At 50.4% G+C, this 15,414-nt stretch overlaps 1 protein-coding gene across 4 annotated transcripts in view; it reads left to right on the forward strand.

The window, feature by feature from the left end:
• Positions 1–15,414, forward strand: part of ano10b (anoctamin 10b) — a 72,797-nt gene that overhangs the window by 44,210 nt on the left and 13,173 nt on the right. For all 4 annotated transcript variants that reach the window (XM_072518429.1, XM_072518432.1, XM_072518431.1 and 1 more), the window contains one exon: positions 15,076–15,213. In XM_072518429.1, coding sequence (XP_072374530.1) covers positions 15,076–15,213 — 138 coding nt within the window. The remainder of the gene's footprint in view (positions 1–15,075; positions 15,214–15,414) is intronic.

Genomic DNA, 15,414 nt, shown 5'->3' on the forward strand with positions numbered 1-15,414 from the left:
CGACCGATAGCTTTCGCCTCCCGCACATTGACTGCTGCGGAGAAAAAGTACGCGCAGATCGAGAAGGAGGGCCTGGCAGTAGTTTTTGCGGTGAAACGCTTCCACCAGCACGTGTATGGCCGCCATTTCACTATCGTGACTGACCATAAGCCTCTGCTGGGACTTTTCAGAGAGGATAAGCCAATACCGCCCATTGCTTCCGCACGGATCCAGCGCTGGGCTTTGTTGCTTGCTGCATACGAGTATTCTCTGGAGCACAAACCAGGAACGCAGGTAGCAAATGCCGACGCACTGAGCCGATTGCCTTTTTCGACCGGCCCCATGTCGACCCCCACGACCGGTGAGGTGGTTGCAACCCTAAATTTTATGGACACCTTGCCTGTCACGGCATCACAGATCCGTGAGTGGACCCAGACGGAGCCAGTCCTGTCAAAGGTTCGGCACATAGTCCTGTATGGTGGGCAGCATAGACAGCTCCCAGGCGATTTGCGGGCATTTTCCTCCAAGCTGTCAGAATTCAGCGTGGAAGACGGCATCCTCTTGTGGGGGACGCGTGTGATTGTCCCGTAAAAAGGCCAGGAGCTGATACTAAGAGACTTGCACAATGGGCATCCAGGTGTGACCAAAATGAGAATGTTGGCCCGGAGTTATGTCTGGTGGCCAGGCCTCGACACCGACATTGAGAAGGTGGCCCAAAACTGCTCCATTTGCCAGGAGCATCAGAAGCTTCCGCCGGCCGCGCCCCTACATCACTGGGAATGGCCAGGGCGGCTTTGGGCACGTTTGCATGCAGATTTCGCAGGCCCTTTTCAAGGATCCATGTTCCTTCTATTAATCGATGCCCAATCTAAATGGCTAGATGTGCATAAGATGCAGGGGACAACGTCCTGCGCAACAATTGAAAAGATGCGTTTGTCTTTTAGTACGCATGGCCTCCCCGAGGTGCTGTTCACGGATAATGGCACTCCATTCACGAGTGAGGAGTTTGCGAGGTTCATGAAGATGAACGGCATACGCCATATCCGCACTGCCCCTTACCACCCGGCTTCAAATGGGTTGGCAGAGCGCGCAGTGCAGACATTCAAAAGAGGCCTAAAGAAGCAGTCTTCCGGATCAATGGACACGAGACTGGCTCGCTTTTTGTTTACGTATAGGACCACCCCCCCATGCGGTGACTGGGGTAGCTCCCGCAGAACTCCTAATGGGCCGGAGACTTCACACCCACCTTAGTATGGTTTTCCCGGACATTGGCGCAAAAGTACGCCGCACACAACAACGGCAGGGACAGGGATTTTCTCGGCATCGGCCGATTCAGCAGTTTGCGCCCGGTGACCCAGTGTTCGTTCGGAATTTTGCTGGTGGTGCCCAGTGGGTTCCTGGCGTAATCTTTCGCCAAACGGGCCCTATATCTTACCAGGTGCAAGCCCAGGGTCGTCTCCAGCACAAACATGTAGACCACGTTCGGTCCAGAAGACTATCCCTGCCAAAGATTCCCCACCCCCGGAGCTCATTTCTACAGCCGCAGAGACCAGAGACAAGGGAAGGTAGTCCTCACAATCTTCCACTGGTGCCTCACTCAAAGCCTGCGCAGGTCGTTACAGAACCGAATGGAGATAGAGACGCTGACATGACGGAGGCAGCAGACTCTGACTCCGAGATGGAGACACAGGATGCATCAGAGGGGGACTCCTCGGGTCCACGGGCCGTGGATGTACAACCGTTGCGCCGTTCATCACGGAAGCGCCGGTCTCCGTCTCGTTACACGCCGCCTGATCCAGCGCCTAGTGCAAATGGTGTCCGGCCTGCTGCAAAACGTGTCCGGCGCCCTCCTTCGCCAGGGTCTTTGGTGGATTCCTTGGACTTTGGCGGGGGGAGGGATGTTATAACCTGCCTACTTACCATTGGTGGGGACTAATGACAATCCCACAATCCTGTGGGAGTATGAGCTTCCCCAATGAGGGGGGCGGAGAAACCATTAGTAAACTCCATGTATAAATAAAGCTGGCCAGTTTGGAACCAGCAGGAAGGAGTGTGCAGCAAGGGAAGTTGCTGCTGCTGTTGTTATATATATATATATGTTATTGTAAATAAATGTTATTACTTTGTATCCTTAAAACTCGTGCTGGATTCTTCATGGCCCTCACAAAAGGTGGTGCTGTCGATCACCAGCCGAGCAGGATTCTCCGGCGTGCGATTAGGAAAGCGAAAGCCCCCTTCCCCATGTATAGCTCTGGCTGCTCCGATACCCTGAAGATTGCCACTATTGGGCATGGCTTCACCCTCACCCCCACAACCTTGGACATTGCCTCGGAGAAGGCTGTCCAGAACCCAGCAAGCTTGGGGCAAGCCCAGAACATGTGGGTGTGGTTGGCCGGGTCGCTCTGGCACCATTCACAATTGTCCTCCACCTCCGGGAAGAACCTGCTCATTCGGGTTCTGGTCAGGTGCGCTTTGAGCTGCATTAGGCTTAGCCTTGCGCAGGAGGAGGTGGAGTTCATCCTGCTCAGTGCTTCGCTCCAGAGTACCCATCCTACCTCTGTCCCCAGTTCATCCTCCCATTTTTGTCTGGTCCCGTCCAGTGGAGTCCGGGCTCTGTCCATTTGCTGTCTGTATATTTTCCCACATAGCCGCCCCCCCCTTCTCGCTGCTTGTGCCTATCAGGTCCTCTAGTAGTGTGCTTTCTGGGGCCCCGGGGTACCCTACTGTCTCTTTGCGGAGGAAGTGCTTTATTTGGAGGTGTCTCAATTTCTGTCTTTTGCTAGTTTCCACTTCCTCATCAGTTCGTCTCGTGTCGCCAGTCTGCCCTACGTAGAAGTCCCCGACCGTCAGTGTGCCCTGTCCCACCTCCCTCTTTTAAAGGTGGTATCTAGCATGGCTGGGGGGAATCTGTGATTGCCGCAGATGGGGGCCATAGGGGACATTTTGGTTATCCCGAAGTGCTGTCTCAACTGGGTCCACGTTCTCAGCGTGGCCGCTACCACTGGGCTCGTTGTGTACCTTGTTGAGGAGGATGGGAGTGCTGCTGTGGCCAGGGCCCGGAGGGTCGTTCCTTTACAGGATGCCTCCTCCATTTGTACCCAATCTGTGTCGGGTTCTTGTACCCATCCCTCGCTTTTTCTGCCGTTGCTGCCCAGTGGTCGTATTGTAGGTTCGGTAGAGCCAGGCCCCCTCTGACTTTCCCACTTTGCAGTGTCGGTTTGGCAATTCTCGGGTTCTTACCCCCCACACACACACACACACACAAACGCCATGATTAGACTGTCTGCGTTTTGGAAAAGGCCTTGGGGATGAAGATCGGGATGGATCTAAACAGGAAGTGGAACCTTGGCAATACGTTCATCTTGATCGTCTGCACTCTTCCCACCAGGGAGAGTGGGAGTGAGCCCCACCGTTGAAGGTCTTTTCTTACTTCCTCCACCAGACTGGTCAGGTTCCACTTGTGGATCTGTGTCCAGTCTCTGGCTATTTGAATCCCCAGGTAACGGAATCTGTGCTGGGCTGTTTTAAACGGGAGCCCCTTCAGCTCTGTCCCTCCCCCTTTTGGGTTCACTGGGAATGTCTTGCTTTTGCCCAGGTTAAGTTTGTAGCCCGAGAAGGTTCCAAACTCTTTCAGTAATTAAGAAAGGTCTTTGAGCTTACTTCCCCTTCTGCTGCAAAAAAGTCAATTAATCAAAATCCACACACATGGGTTAAATGCCACTTATTAATAAAGTTAACACTTGGTGGCTTACAGATTTATGCACAAAATCCTTGGTAGAGAAGTTTTCAGAAGTCAGTCTGAGAAATACACCTCCTTTCCTCAGAACCCAGAGCAGAACTCAAAAAAATGAAACTAAAAACAACAGACATCGGGCAGGGCTGAAAACAAAACTAAAAGAGACCCAGCACCCCGCCCCCCCACCCGACCCAAGAGAGTGACATCACAGCCTGCCTACCTTAAACACAGCTTTAGCAGCCATAAACTGTTTTTTAATATAAATTTTAGAGTGCCCATTCATTTTTTTCCAATTAAGGGGCAATTTAGCGTGGCCAATCCACCTAACCTGCACATCTTTGGGTTGTGGGGGCGAAACCCACGCAGATATGGGGAGAATGTGCAAACTCCACACAGACAGTGACCCAGAGCCGGGATCGAACCTGGGACCTCGGCCCCGTGAGGCAGCAGTGCATAACCACTATAACCACTGCGCCACTGTGCTGTCCCCAGCAGACTTAAACTTAACCCAAATTATTTTAATAACATTACTGCAATAGACACATGAAACAATATATGTAAAGATTTCCTATATTCATCATAATCGTGCCTCTAGTTCTTTTAGGTTTACCTGAGAGGGCAGATGGTTTCATAACTTAAGTGAAATACAACGGGCTGGATTCTCCATTATGGAGACTGTTTCCCACGCCGGCTTCAAAACGGTGGAGTTTTACTTCTGAAATTACTCAAAAAAGTGAAACGAATTCTTAGCCCTGCCGGGGTCTAGCAGGGACCTGGAGTGAATCTCTCATCTTTTGCTGCAGATACGGGCCCCCGGGTCAGAGGCTGCGTATGTGCACGGCTGCAGCCTCCAGCGGCCGCACCGTGCTCCATGGCGTACACAGACCGCAGACCCAGACCCAAGAATGAGACCCCGCGATCGGCCGCGCGCCCTACCCTCAACTGCCGCATGGTAATGACCCGGCCGCATATAAGGCGCCCCCTGGTCTCCGATCTGCCCGACCAGGGCGGCCGTGGACTAAGTCCGTAGCCCCCACACGAGCATCCCGACCATCTGGCAATGGCCCCCCGGTGACGCCGAATTTCAGTGCCCAGAGAATCGCCGAACTAGCGCCGGGCCCGGTTACGGCGCCAAACTGGATTCGCCGCCCCGGTGCCGAACGCGATTTCGGCGTCGGGCTGCCAAGAGTCCAGCACAACATTTCTGAGATTTGAGTGTTCACTCAGTGCTGACATTTCAGTCTGGGGAAAGCTGCAATCCGAATGAAGCTGCGTGTTTGCTTTACCTGCTTCTCTCTGCTGTTATGACCATGTGAAGAGGGGTAAAAAATGACTTCCCTAAATTACCACTTTAGGTCTGACCGTAACAGAGTTTATAAAAAAAATGGAATAAAATGGAAATGAAATTAGTCACGATACTATAGAGGCAGAATTACTGGAGTGTATACAGGATGGTTTTCTGGGCCAATACAATGAGGAACCAGCTAGAAAACAGGCCATCCTAAACTTGGTATTGTGTAATGAGAATGGAATCATTGGCAATTTGGTTGTGCAAGACCCCTTGTGGATGAGCGACCATAATATGATTGTATTTTTCATCAAGATGGAATGCAAAGTAGTGGATTCTGAAACTAGGGTCCTGAATCTTAATAAAGGAAACTCCGATGATATGAGGCAGGAGTTGGCTATGATCGATTGGGAAATATTACTGAAAGGGATGATTGTGGATAGGCAATGTCAAACATTCAAGTAGCACATTGGGGAATTGCAATAATTGTTTATTCCTGTCTGGCACAAAAGTAAAAGAGGAAAGTTGGTCAATCCATGTCTTACAAGGGAAATTAGAGATAGTAGTTGATCCAAGGAAGAAGCATACAAATTGGCCAAGGAAAACAATAGGTCTGAGGATTGGGAGCAGTTAGAATTCAGCAAAGAAGGACCAAGGGATTGATTAAGAAGATTGATTAAGAAAATAGAGTATGAGAGTAAGGTTGCAGGGAACATAAAAACTTACTGTAAATGTTTCTATATGTGAAGCGAAAAAGATTGATGAAGACAAATGTAGGCCCCTTACAGTCAGAAGTAGGGGAATTTAAAATGGAGGCGAAAGAAATGGCTGAGCAATTAAATACACACCTTGGTTCTGTCTTCACAAATGAGGACACAAATAATATACCAGAAATGTTGAGGAACGCAGGGTTTAGTGAGAGGGAGGGGCTGATTGTGATCAATATTAGTAATGGTGGTGGGGAAATTAATGGGATTGAAGGCTGATAAATCCAGAGGGCTTGATAATATGCATCCCAAGTACTTAAGGAAGTGGCTCTAGAAATAGTGGATGCATTGGTGGTCATCTTCCAGGATTCTATAGACTCTGGAACAGTTCCTGCAGATTGAAGGGTAACCCATGTAACTCCACAAAAAGGGAGGTAGGGAGAAAACAGGGAATTATAGACCAGTAAGCCGGATGTCAGTAATGGGGAAAATACTAGAATCCATTGTCAAAGATTTTATAGCTGAGCACTAAGAAAACAGTGGCATAATTGGACAGTAAGAAGTCCTTACAACACCAGGTTAAAGTCCAACAGGTTTGTTTCAAATCACTAGCTTTCGGAGCACTGCTCCTTCCTCAGGTGACTGAAGAGGTAGGTTCCAGAAACATATATATAGACAAAGTCAAAGATGCAAAGACAATGCTTTGAATGCGAGCAATTGCAGGTAATTAAGTCTTTACAGATCCAGGGAGCGGGGTAACCCCAGGTTAAAGAGGTGTGAATTGTCTCAAGCCAGGACAGTTGGTAGGATTTTGCAAGCCCAGGCCAGATGGTGGGGGGTGAATGTAATGCGACATGAATCCCAGGTCCCGATTGAGGCCGTACTCATGTGTGCGGAACTTGGCTATAAGTTTCTGTTCGGCAATTCTGCGTTGTCGCGCGTCCTGAAGGCCGCGTTGGAGAACGCTTACCCGGAGATCAGAGGCTGAATGCCCTTGACTGCTGAAGTGTTCGCCGACTGGAAGGGAACATTCCTGCCTGGCGATTGTCGCGCGATGTCCGTTCATCCGTTGTCGCAGCGTCTGCATGGTCTCACCAATGTACCACGCTTCGGGACATCCTTTCCTGCAGCGTATGAGGTAGACACCTTTGGCCGAGTCGCACGAGTATGTACCGCGTACCTTGGTGGGTGGTGTTCTCACGTGTAATGGTGGTACCCATGTCGCTGATCTGTCATGTCTTGCAGAGATTGCCATGGCAGGATTATGTGGTGTTGTGGTCACTGTTCCGAAGGCTGGGTAGTTTGCTGCAAACAATGATTTGTTTGAGGTTGTGCGGTTGTTTGAAGGCAAGTAGTGGGGTGTGGGGATGACATATGCAAGATGTTCGTCTTCATCGATGACGTGTTGAAGGCTGCGAAGAAGATATCGTAATTTCTCCGCTCCGGGGAAATACTGGACGACCAAGGGTACTCTGTTGGTTGTGTCCCGTGTTTGTCTTCTGAGGAGGTCGGTGCTGTTTTTTGCTGTGGCGCGTTGGAACTGTCGATCGATAAGTCGAGTGCCATATCCCGTTCGTACGAGGGCATCTTTCAGTGTCTGTAGATGTCTGTTCATCTCCTCCTCGTCTGAGCAGATCCTCTGTATACGGAGGGCTTGTCCATAGGGGATAGCTTCTTTAATATGTTTAGGGTAGAAGCTGGAGACCCCGCGGAACCTCAAACAAACCATTGTTTGCAGCAAACTACCCAGCCTTCAGAACAGCGACCACGACACCACACAACCCTGCCATGGCAATCTCTGCAAGACGTGCCAGATCATCGACATGGGTACCAATTCTACAGGACCTTGGTGAGGCCACACCTGGAATATTGTGTGCAGTTTTGGTCTCCTTATCTGAGGAAGTTCTTGCTATAGAGAGAGTGCAGCGAAGGTTTACCAGACTGATTCCTGGGATGGCGGGACCAACGTAAGAGAAGAGATTAAGTCGGTTAGGATTGTATTCGCTGAGGTTCAGAAGAATTAGGGGACGATCTCCTAGAAACCTTTAAAATTCTAACAGGACTGGATAGGGTAGATGCAGGAAGGATGTTTCCGATGATGGGGATGTCCAGAAACAGGGGTCATAGCCTGAGGATACGGGGAGAACCATTTAGGACAGAGATGAGGAGAAATCTCTTCACCCAGAGAGTGGTGAGTCTGTGGAATCTGTCACCACAGGAAGTAGTTGAGGCCAAAAGGGTGGCACAGTGGTTAGCACTGCTGCCTCACAGCACCAGGTACTGGGTCCAATTCCGGCCTCGGGTGACTGCCTGTGTGGAGTTTGTACATTCCTTCCGTGTCTACATGGGTTTCCTCTGGGCGTTCCGGTTTCCTCCCACAGTTCAAAGATGTGCGGGTTAGGTGGATTGGCCGTGCTAAATTGCCCCTCAGTGTGCAAGTTAGGTTATGGGTTATGGGGATATGGGGGGAGTGAACATGGGTAGAGTGCTCATTCAAAGATTTAGTGAAGATGGGCTGAATGGCTCCTTCAGCAGTGTAGGATCTATGATTCTATGGTCTATGATATGGCAGGAAGGTGGAATTAGGCTATTGAATTGGATGATCAACCATGATCAGAATGACTGGCAGAGTGGGCTTGATGGGCCGAATGGCCTCTGCCTGCTTCAATTAATTTAGTGATGTTGAAGCTATTTACTTGATGTCTGTGCTTAGCCATTTGCAATCTGATTGCAAAGAAACTAGGTTAGTAGGTTTTTATGAGTTTAAAAAAAGAGGGACTAATTTTTATTGACTTAAAAACTCACCCAGGTAAAGATTTAAAAATATAAACTCATGTTGGAGCTTTGCAACACCACACCCACCCACCCACCCACCCACACACACCCACCCACACACCCACCTACACACACACCCACCCACCCACACACCCACCCACCCACCCACACACACCCACCCACCTACACACAGACCCACACACCCACCCACCCATACACACACCCACCCACCTACACACACACCCACCCACCCACACACCCACACCCCTCCACACACCCACCCACACACACACCCACCCACCCACACACACCCACACACACACACCCACACACCTACCCACACACCCACCCACACACACACCCACCCACACACCCACACTCCCACACACCCACACACCCACCCACACACCCACCCACCCACACACACCCACCCACACACCCACCCACACACCCACACACCCACACACCCACCCACCCACACACACACCCACCCACACACACACACACCCACCTACACACCCCTCCACACACCCACCCACACACACACACACCCACCTACACACCCCTCCACACACCCACCCACACACACACACACCCGCCCACACACCCACACCCCTTCACACACCCACCCACACACAAACACCCACCCACACACACACACACACCCCTCCACACACCCACCCACACACACACCCAGACCCCTCCACACACACACACACACACACCCACACACCCACCCACACACACACACACCCACACCCCTCCACACACCCACCCACACACCCACACCGCTCCACACACACACACACACACCCTTCCACACACACACACACCCACACATCCACACCCACCCACACACACACCTCCACACACACACACACAGCCACACACCCACCCCCCCCCACACACCCACATACCCCCACACACCCTCATCCCCCCCCCACACACACCCACCCTCCCACACACATACACACACCCATACACACACCCACACACACACGGCCATACACATACACGCACCCACACACACAGCCACCCACATAGACATACACGCACCCACACACACACAGCCACCCACATAGACATACACAAACCCACACAAACATACACCCCACCACACACAGTCACCACACTCAAACACATACTCAACCGCACACCCCCACAGGCACATACACACACCCACATACACACGTACACCCATACACACCCAAAGACGCACACCCACCCACACATGCATCACACACACTCAATCACACTCACAAACGCAAACCCATGCAGGATTACAATATGTGCAGTGGGAAATTGCTGTCTTAGTCAAATGAAAGTTCAATGCTGAGAGGTTAAAAAAAACTCACTGTTTATGAGTACTTTGTCGGTATCCATAGCAACTGCAGATTGTTCTCCACTGTAATCTTGAAATTCCAGGGCTGAAGTCCATGTAAAACTAACTGCAAGTGCAGGAGACAATTTATTTTTAAAAATGTACTCTGCCTTTTCCAGATGGTGATAATTTTTACACCTGAGGTTCAATGGAAATTGACTTTCGCTAGGCTATATTTTTAAACTGTAGCAGAAATGGGGGGGGGGGGGAGGGGGAGTTATTCTCTGCCGTGTTGTACCCATTATGTCGGGGGAATAGCGGGTGGGGCCCAAAACGGGGGACGGAATTCTCTGACCCCAGGCCGGGTCGGAGAATCGCCCGGGGGGGGCGTGATTCACGTGACGCCGGTCCGCCGATTCTCCGGCGACTCTCCGCACGGGATGGGCTGAGTGACCGCCGAGAAAGGCCGAGTCCCACCGGCGCCGTTCACATGAGGTCCTACCCGGCGGGGCCTTGGCGTCCATCCTGCGGCAGCGGCCTGGTGGGGGTGAGGGGTGGTCTGACGCCGAGGGCGGGCCTCCACTGTGGCCTGGCCCGCGATCGGGGCCTACCGATCGGCGGGGTGGCGTCTCCAGGTGGGGGTCCCCTTTACGCGTGCCGTGCCCCTGTAGCTCTACGCCATGTTGCGTTGGGGCCAGCGCGGAGAAAACAACTAGCGTGCATGCGCGAGTTCGCGCCGGTCGCAGAGTGCATGCGTGAGTTCACGCCGGTCGCAGCGAGTTTGCACTGGTTGCAGCGTACATGCGCGAGTTCGCGCCGGTCGCAGAGTGCATGCGTGAGTTCACGCCGGTCGCAGCGAGTTTGCACTGGTTGCAGCGTACATGCGCGAGTTTGCGCCGGTCGCAGAGTGCATGCGTGAGTTCACGCCGGTCGCAGCGAGTTTGCACTGGTTGCAGCGTACATGCGCGAGTTTGCGTCGGCCGCAGCGCACATGTGCAGACCCGTGGCGCCCATTTGATGCCGGTGAGTCGCTCCAGTGCCGTGCTGGCCCCATGTGCGGTGCAGGATCGCTGCTCCTGGGGGTCTGTTCACGCCGTCGTAAAACGCGACGGCATTTACGACGGCATCAACACTTAGCCTCACGATCAGAGAATCCCGCCCAGGACCTACGTCGGGCGCCAACCAGTCTGCGAATTCCCCAGCTTCTACACTGATGCAATCATCAGTTAATATGCTGAGACTGTTTGAAGCGGGATTCTCCTGGCTCCCACTATGCTCTCACCCACTGGTGCAACATGAGGCCGTGAATCACTGTTGATATCCAACACCAGAGACCAGATGTGATCACCAAGCCAGGGAGCTCTGAGGACATTGTAGCGCCCGGGTGGATGGGGACATGGCAGTGTCCACTGGCCCCCTCGTCCCCCTGGCCCTGGCCGCCCAGTTGACACTGCCCAGTTGGCACAGCAAAGGGGCAGGGCCTGAAAGAGGGTGGTCCTGAAATGGATGGGGCTTCAAAGGAGGGCTGAATAGTGATATGAAGGAGAGCAGGGCATGAAGGGAGGCATTTGGTAACCCCATAGCGAGGTGTCACTCACCTGGGGCATGTGGGGAACTGGTGCTGGGCCGGGGGGGGGGCCCTAAAGTGGGACCTGTTGGACGGCCCTGATGCTAGCGATCCTTGGGGGAGGGGCGTAAAAGTGGATTGATGTCAGTGAGGATGGTGATGGGGCACAATGAAGCCCCAATGCTGGTGATGGATGTTGGGGGGGGGGGGGTGAACGGCCTTTATTGTTACTTTATTGTTACTGTATAGGCAGGTTCTTACAGGTTACTTTATTCACAACTTGTGTGCTGCATTAAAAGAGATTTCAAACATGGTTACTCCAGCCACGTGACTCTCTTCCCATGATGAGTTCAGAAGGTATTTACTTAGCTGATATCTGAACCAATTCTAGCTAATGGTTTATCATTTCCAACCATTAGCTTCTGAATGATTCACTATCCACCTTGATGAGATCGGGGAAAACACCTTTCTGTTGCCCTGGTAAATGTTCTGTCTCTGCTTGAAATGCAGCCTTCTTGAATTACAAATGTGAGGTAAGCGCAGTTTCAGTAAATCTTTTTGAAATGGTTCTTGTAAGTCTTTTTTAAACAATGTGTTTGATTAGTCAATGGAATTAAAGATGAATATCACTCATACACAAGTAGCATCATCGTGATTCTGGCAAGAGATTGAAATGTATTTGCCCTCATTGAATAGAGAGTCTCAGTGACGTTCCTCACAAAACAGTAGATGTCAACTGCGAGATGTTGCAAATATCTCCAGCTCCAGCCTGGAAGGAGCCAGACACATCAAAGTTGATCACCATGGTCATCCTCACAGCCACTGGCAACGCTGTCCTTGCCCTGATCTGCAGGATGCACTTGTGGATGCAGCTGGGGGCAGATTTCGATGAGGACACCCTTTCTGAAACGTAGATGTCTCACACACTGTTCCTTGCTGCGGTTCTGGTCAGAGGATTACTCATTGACCACCCTCAGTGGATATAGCTGCTGAAAACCAAACTCCCCTCCTCCCTTTCCAGCAGTGTGTCCTGCTCTATGTGACCTCTGTTCATTCTCCCAGTCACTCGTGCTTCCATGTCTGGGAACAACAGGTTCTCACAGCAGCTTTGAAGCAAAACAAAATTCCTTCAGCATCTGACAGACTTTTCCAACTTGAAGCATCTCCAGGAAGCACCGAACACCTGTTGTAAGGATCCTTCATGTTTATTTCCTTATTTCCCCTTTCTTTTATTTTTCCGTTATCATTTTTGATCCGTGTGTGATTAATGGCCATGTATCTTTATCAAGCAGCAGAGAGAGGATGAGAAATTCAGAAGTTACAGGAGACTGCTAGTCTCTCTAGTTTGAACAGGAGCTTCAGACATTCCGACATCAGAGAGAGAGATGGGGTGGGACTCAGTCTGATTGGTTGGCTGGTGGCCAATAAATTGGCCAAAAGGCTGTACTCTGCCCGTTAACAGGTGGTGATTGGATCCTATCACACTGGGATGGTTCTCAGAGACCTGAGGGAGTAGCTGAGTCCTAGAAACAAAAGCAAAATGGACTGGCTTTCTGCCCCTCTCCAGAAATGTTGTGAATGCTGTATTCTTGAAGTTGCAGAGAACCTGAATCTCTCTCTCTCTCTCTCTCTTAAAACCTTGAACAGAAAGCAAATTTTGAAGAGGAGTAACAATCATCTGAAACAAAGGGCATGACCGAACAGCTGTGCTGCGCCCAAAAAGCAGCATGCCAGGGCGCAGCGTGGCTGATGGAAGACAGGCGACCCCGCTCACAGGATCTACCCAGCTCACAATGCCTCACGAGATCTAACGGCGATCTCACGAGATGCTGCGATGTAAATCCCACCCTCGCCTTTTGGCAAATCTGCATATTAAACCGAGACAGGGGACCGATCCCCTCGGAGAACTCTGGCAAGTGCTGATCAGTACTGGTCTCCACTAACGGAGACCAGATGGAATAGCACTCATGGGGGTCTCCGAGGGGTTTGGAGTCCCTAGGGGCATGCCCTTTGTGTAGGGTGGTACCCTGGCACTGCTGGTGCCACCCAGGCACCCTGCCAGCCTGGCATCCTGGCAGTGCCATCTGGGTGCCAGCCTGGAACTGCCAAGGTTCCAAGCTGGCAATTCTGCACAGTGGCGATCGGGCCTGGGGGGAGGAGGTGTGCGGTGGGGAGCCTCTCAAAGTGCATTGGGGCTTGGAGGGATCGCACGAGGGCTCCAGAGATCGCTATGCTATTTAAAAATGCCGTCCCTATTTCTCGCTACACAGGAATTCCGGTGAGCGGAGCTCCTCAGTGCAGAAAATAGGGCTATGTGCGGCCTCGGCCACGCGTTCCTTGCTGGGGCCCCCTATCGAACCCGAGTGCTGATTCTAGCATTGTGTTTCTCGATGCTGTGAGTGCTGGGAAACACATGGCTCAATACGCTCGCTATGGGAATTTGTTCCCATTTAGTTAAATCATGCCCAAAGATTTTTTTTCCTTTCACTAATGAGTTTTTACCCTTTCTTCCCCTCCATGTTTGTCTGTCTTGTGTCTGTGTGTAGAGAGTGAGGGGACACGTTAAATTGGGGGAATTAGGAATTAGATAATAGTTAACCAGTTGTATTGGCTGCATTTTTATTATAGTTAAGGGCCAAAGACGTTTTTCTAACAATTATTGGTTAATTCACTTGTGTTGGGACTCCAGGTCAAGTGGGGCTGGAATTGACCACGCCCTAGTCTAAGGTGACATAACACTGCGGAATTATGACATCAGCCAGAAGAAATTGCCTTGTAAATAATTGATTATCCTTCTTGCTGCTGAATGCCTATTCAGCTATGCTGGATGAAGGCAGTGCATTGGCTGGAGTGTGGTACTCCAGAATGGCACCACTGGCCTGGAATCAGACTGCACACTGATTGACATCATGGTCTGTCTGCTCTGCAAACCTGTGGCAGGCGTTCATTGTGAGCATGTGCTAACACCCTCATCAATAATGCATCTGCCCCACAAGTGTGTGCGAATGTCGCTAACACCACTTTGAAGTTCTACGGTTGCAAATATAAGTGTTATTCAAGCCAAATTCTCGCCTATGGTCTATTGAGATTGCAGCTAATCTGCACTGGGACCAGTGATGTTCGTATAGTGCAGGCAGGCTTGGTTACCCTTAGATAGCAGGGAAACATTTCACAAAGTTTTGCCTACATTAAAGCCTATCAGTGGGTGGGCTGCTAGTCTTCTTTAGGGGGATTGATTAGATTCAATTAAGGTCTATAATCAGGTCAACTTTGCCCCTTTCCTTCTTTGCTCTTTTTTATGTTAGAAAATTAACATCGGAAGCAGTTTTTCACAGATCTGTGACTAAGTTGGGACTATGGAGATGAACACTTTCAAATTGGCTCCAGTCTTTCTTTCCAAAACAATCACTTATTCTATTCACTAATGTCCTGCAGGAAGTTATAAATTAGGAATTCAATTTGATTTGTACTCAACTCTCTATCAATAGGGGAGTATTTAAGTTTGGTTATAGTAGTTCCTTTAATTACCGGAAGATTAAAGGCGCTGTACGGTAAACTAACATCTTTGTTTTCCAAAATGTTCTTATTTGCTTTTCAATATGAGTGAGCAGGTACTCGCTCTATAATATATGGCTGGCATATCAAAAATTTGAGTCAAAGTTCTTTTAACAATGAGTATTTAACAATGCTCTTACTCCACAGACTGCGTTTGAGATGATAGGATTCCTGTCAGTCATCACCAACTGCTTTCTAATTAGCATTTCACCTCAAGTAGAAGAGTATTGTGCAGAAAATAATATAACCTCTAAGAATGTGTTGATCTGGACAGTTGGAGTGGAGGTAAGAGAATGTTCTTAGTGCTCACTCTATCTTGCAAGATACATGACAAATCTCACTCGATACATACACAGCACCACATCAGCTGTGGCAAGGGGAGGTATGCAATGGTTTTGCATGAAATGGAGTTACATATTGGAATTTATTTTACAAAATGTCTTTCTTGTTTACCCGTTAGTTTTCCAATTGACATTCAAAGGGTAT

The sequence above is a fragment of the Scyliorhinus torazame genome, chromosome 10 (assembly GCF_047496885.1).
Source record: "Scyliorhinus torazame isolate Kashiwa2021f chromosome 10, sScyTor2.1, whole genome shotgun sequence".
In the NCBI taxonomy this organism is placed as follows: Eukaryota; Metazoa; Chordata; class Chondrichthyes; order Carcharhiniformes; family Scyliorhinidae; genus Scyliorhinus; species Scyliorhinus torazame.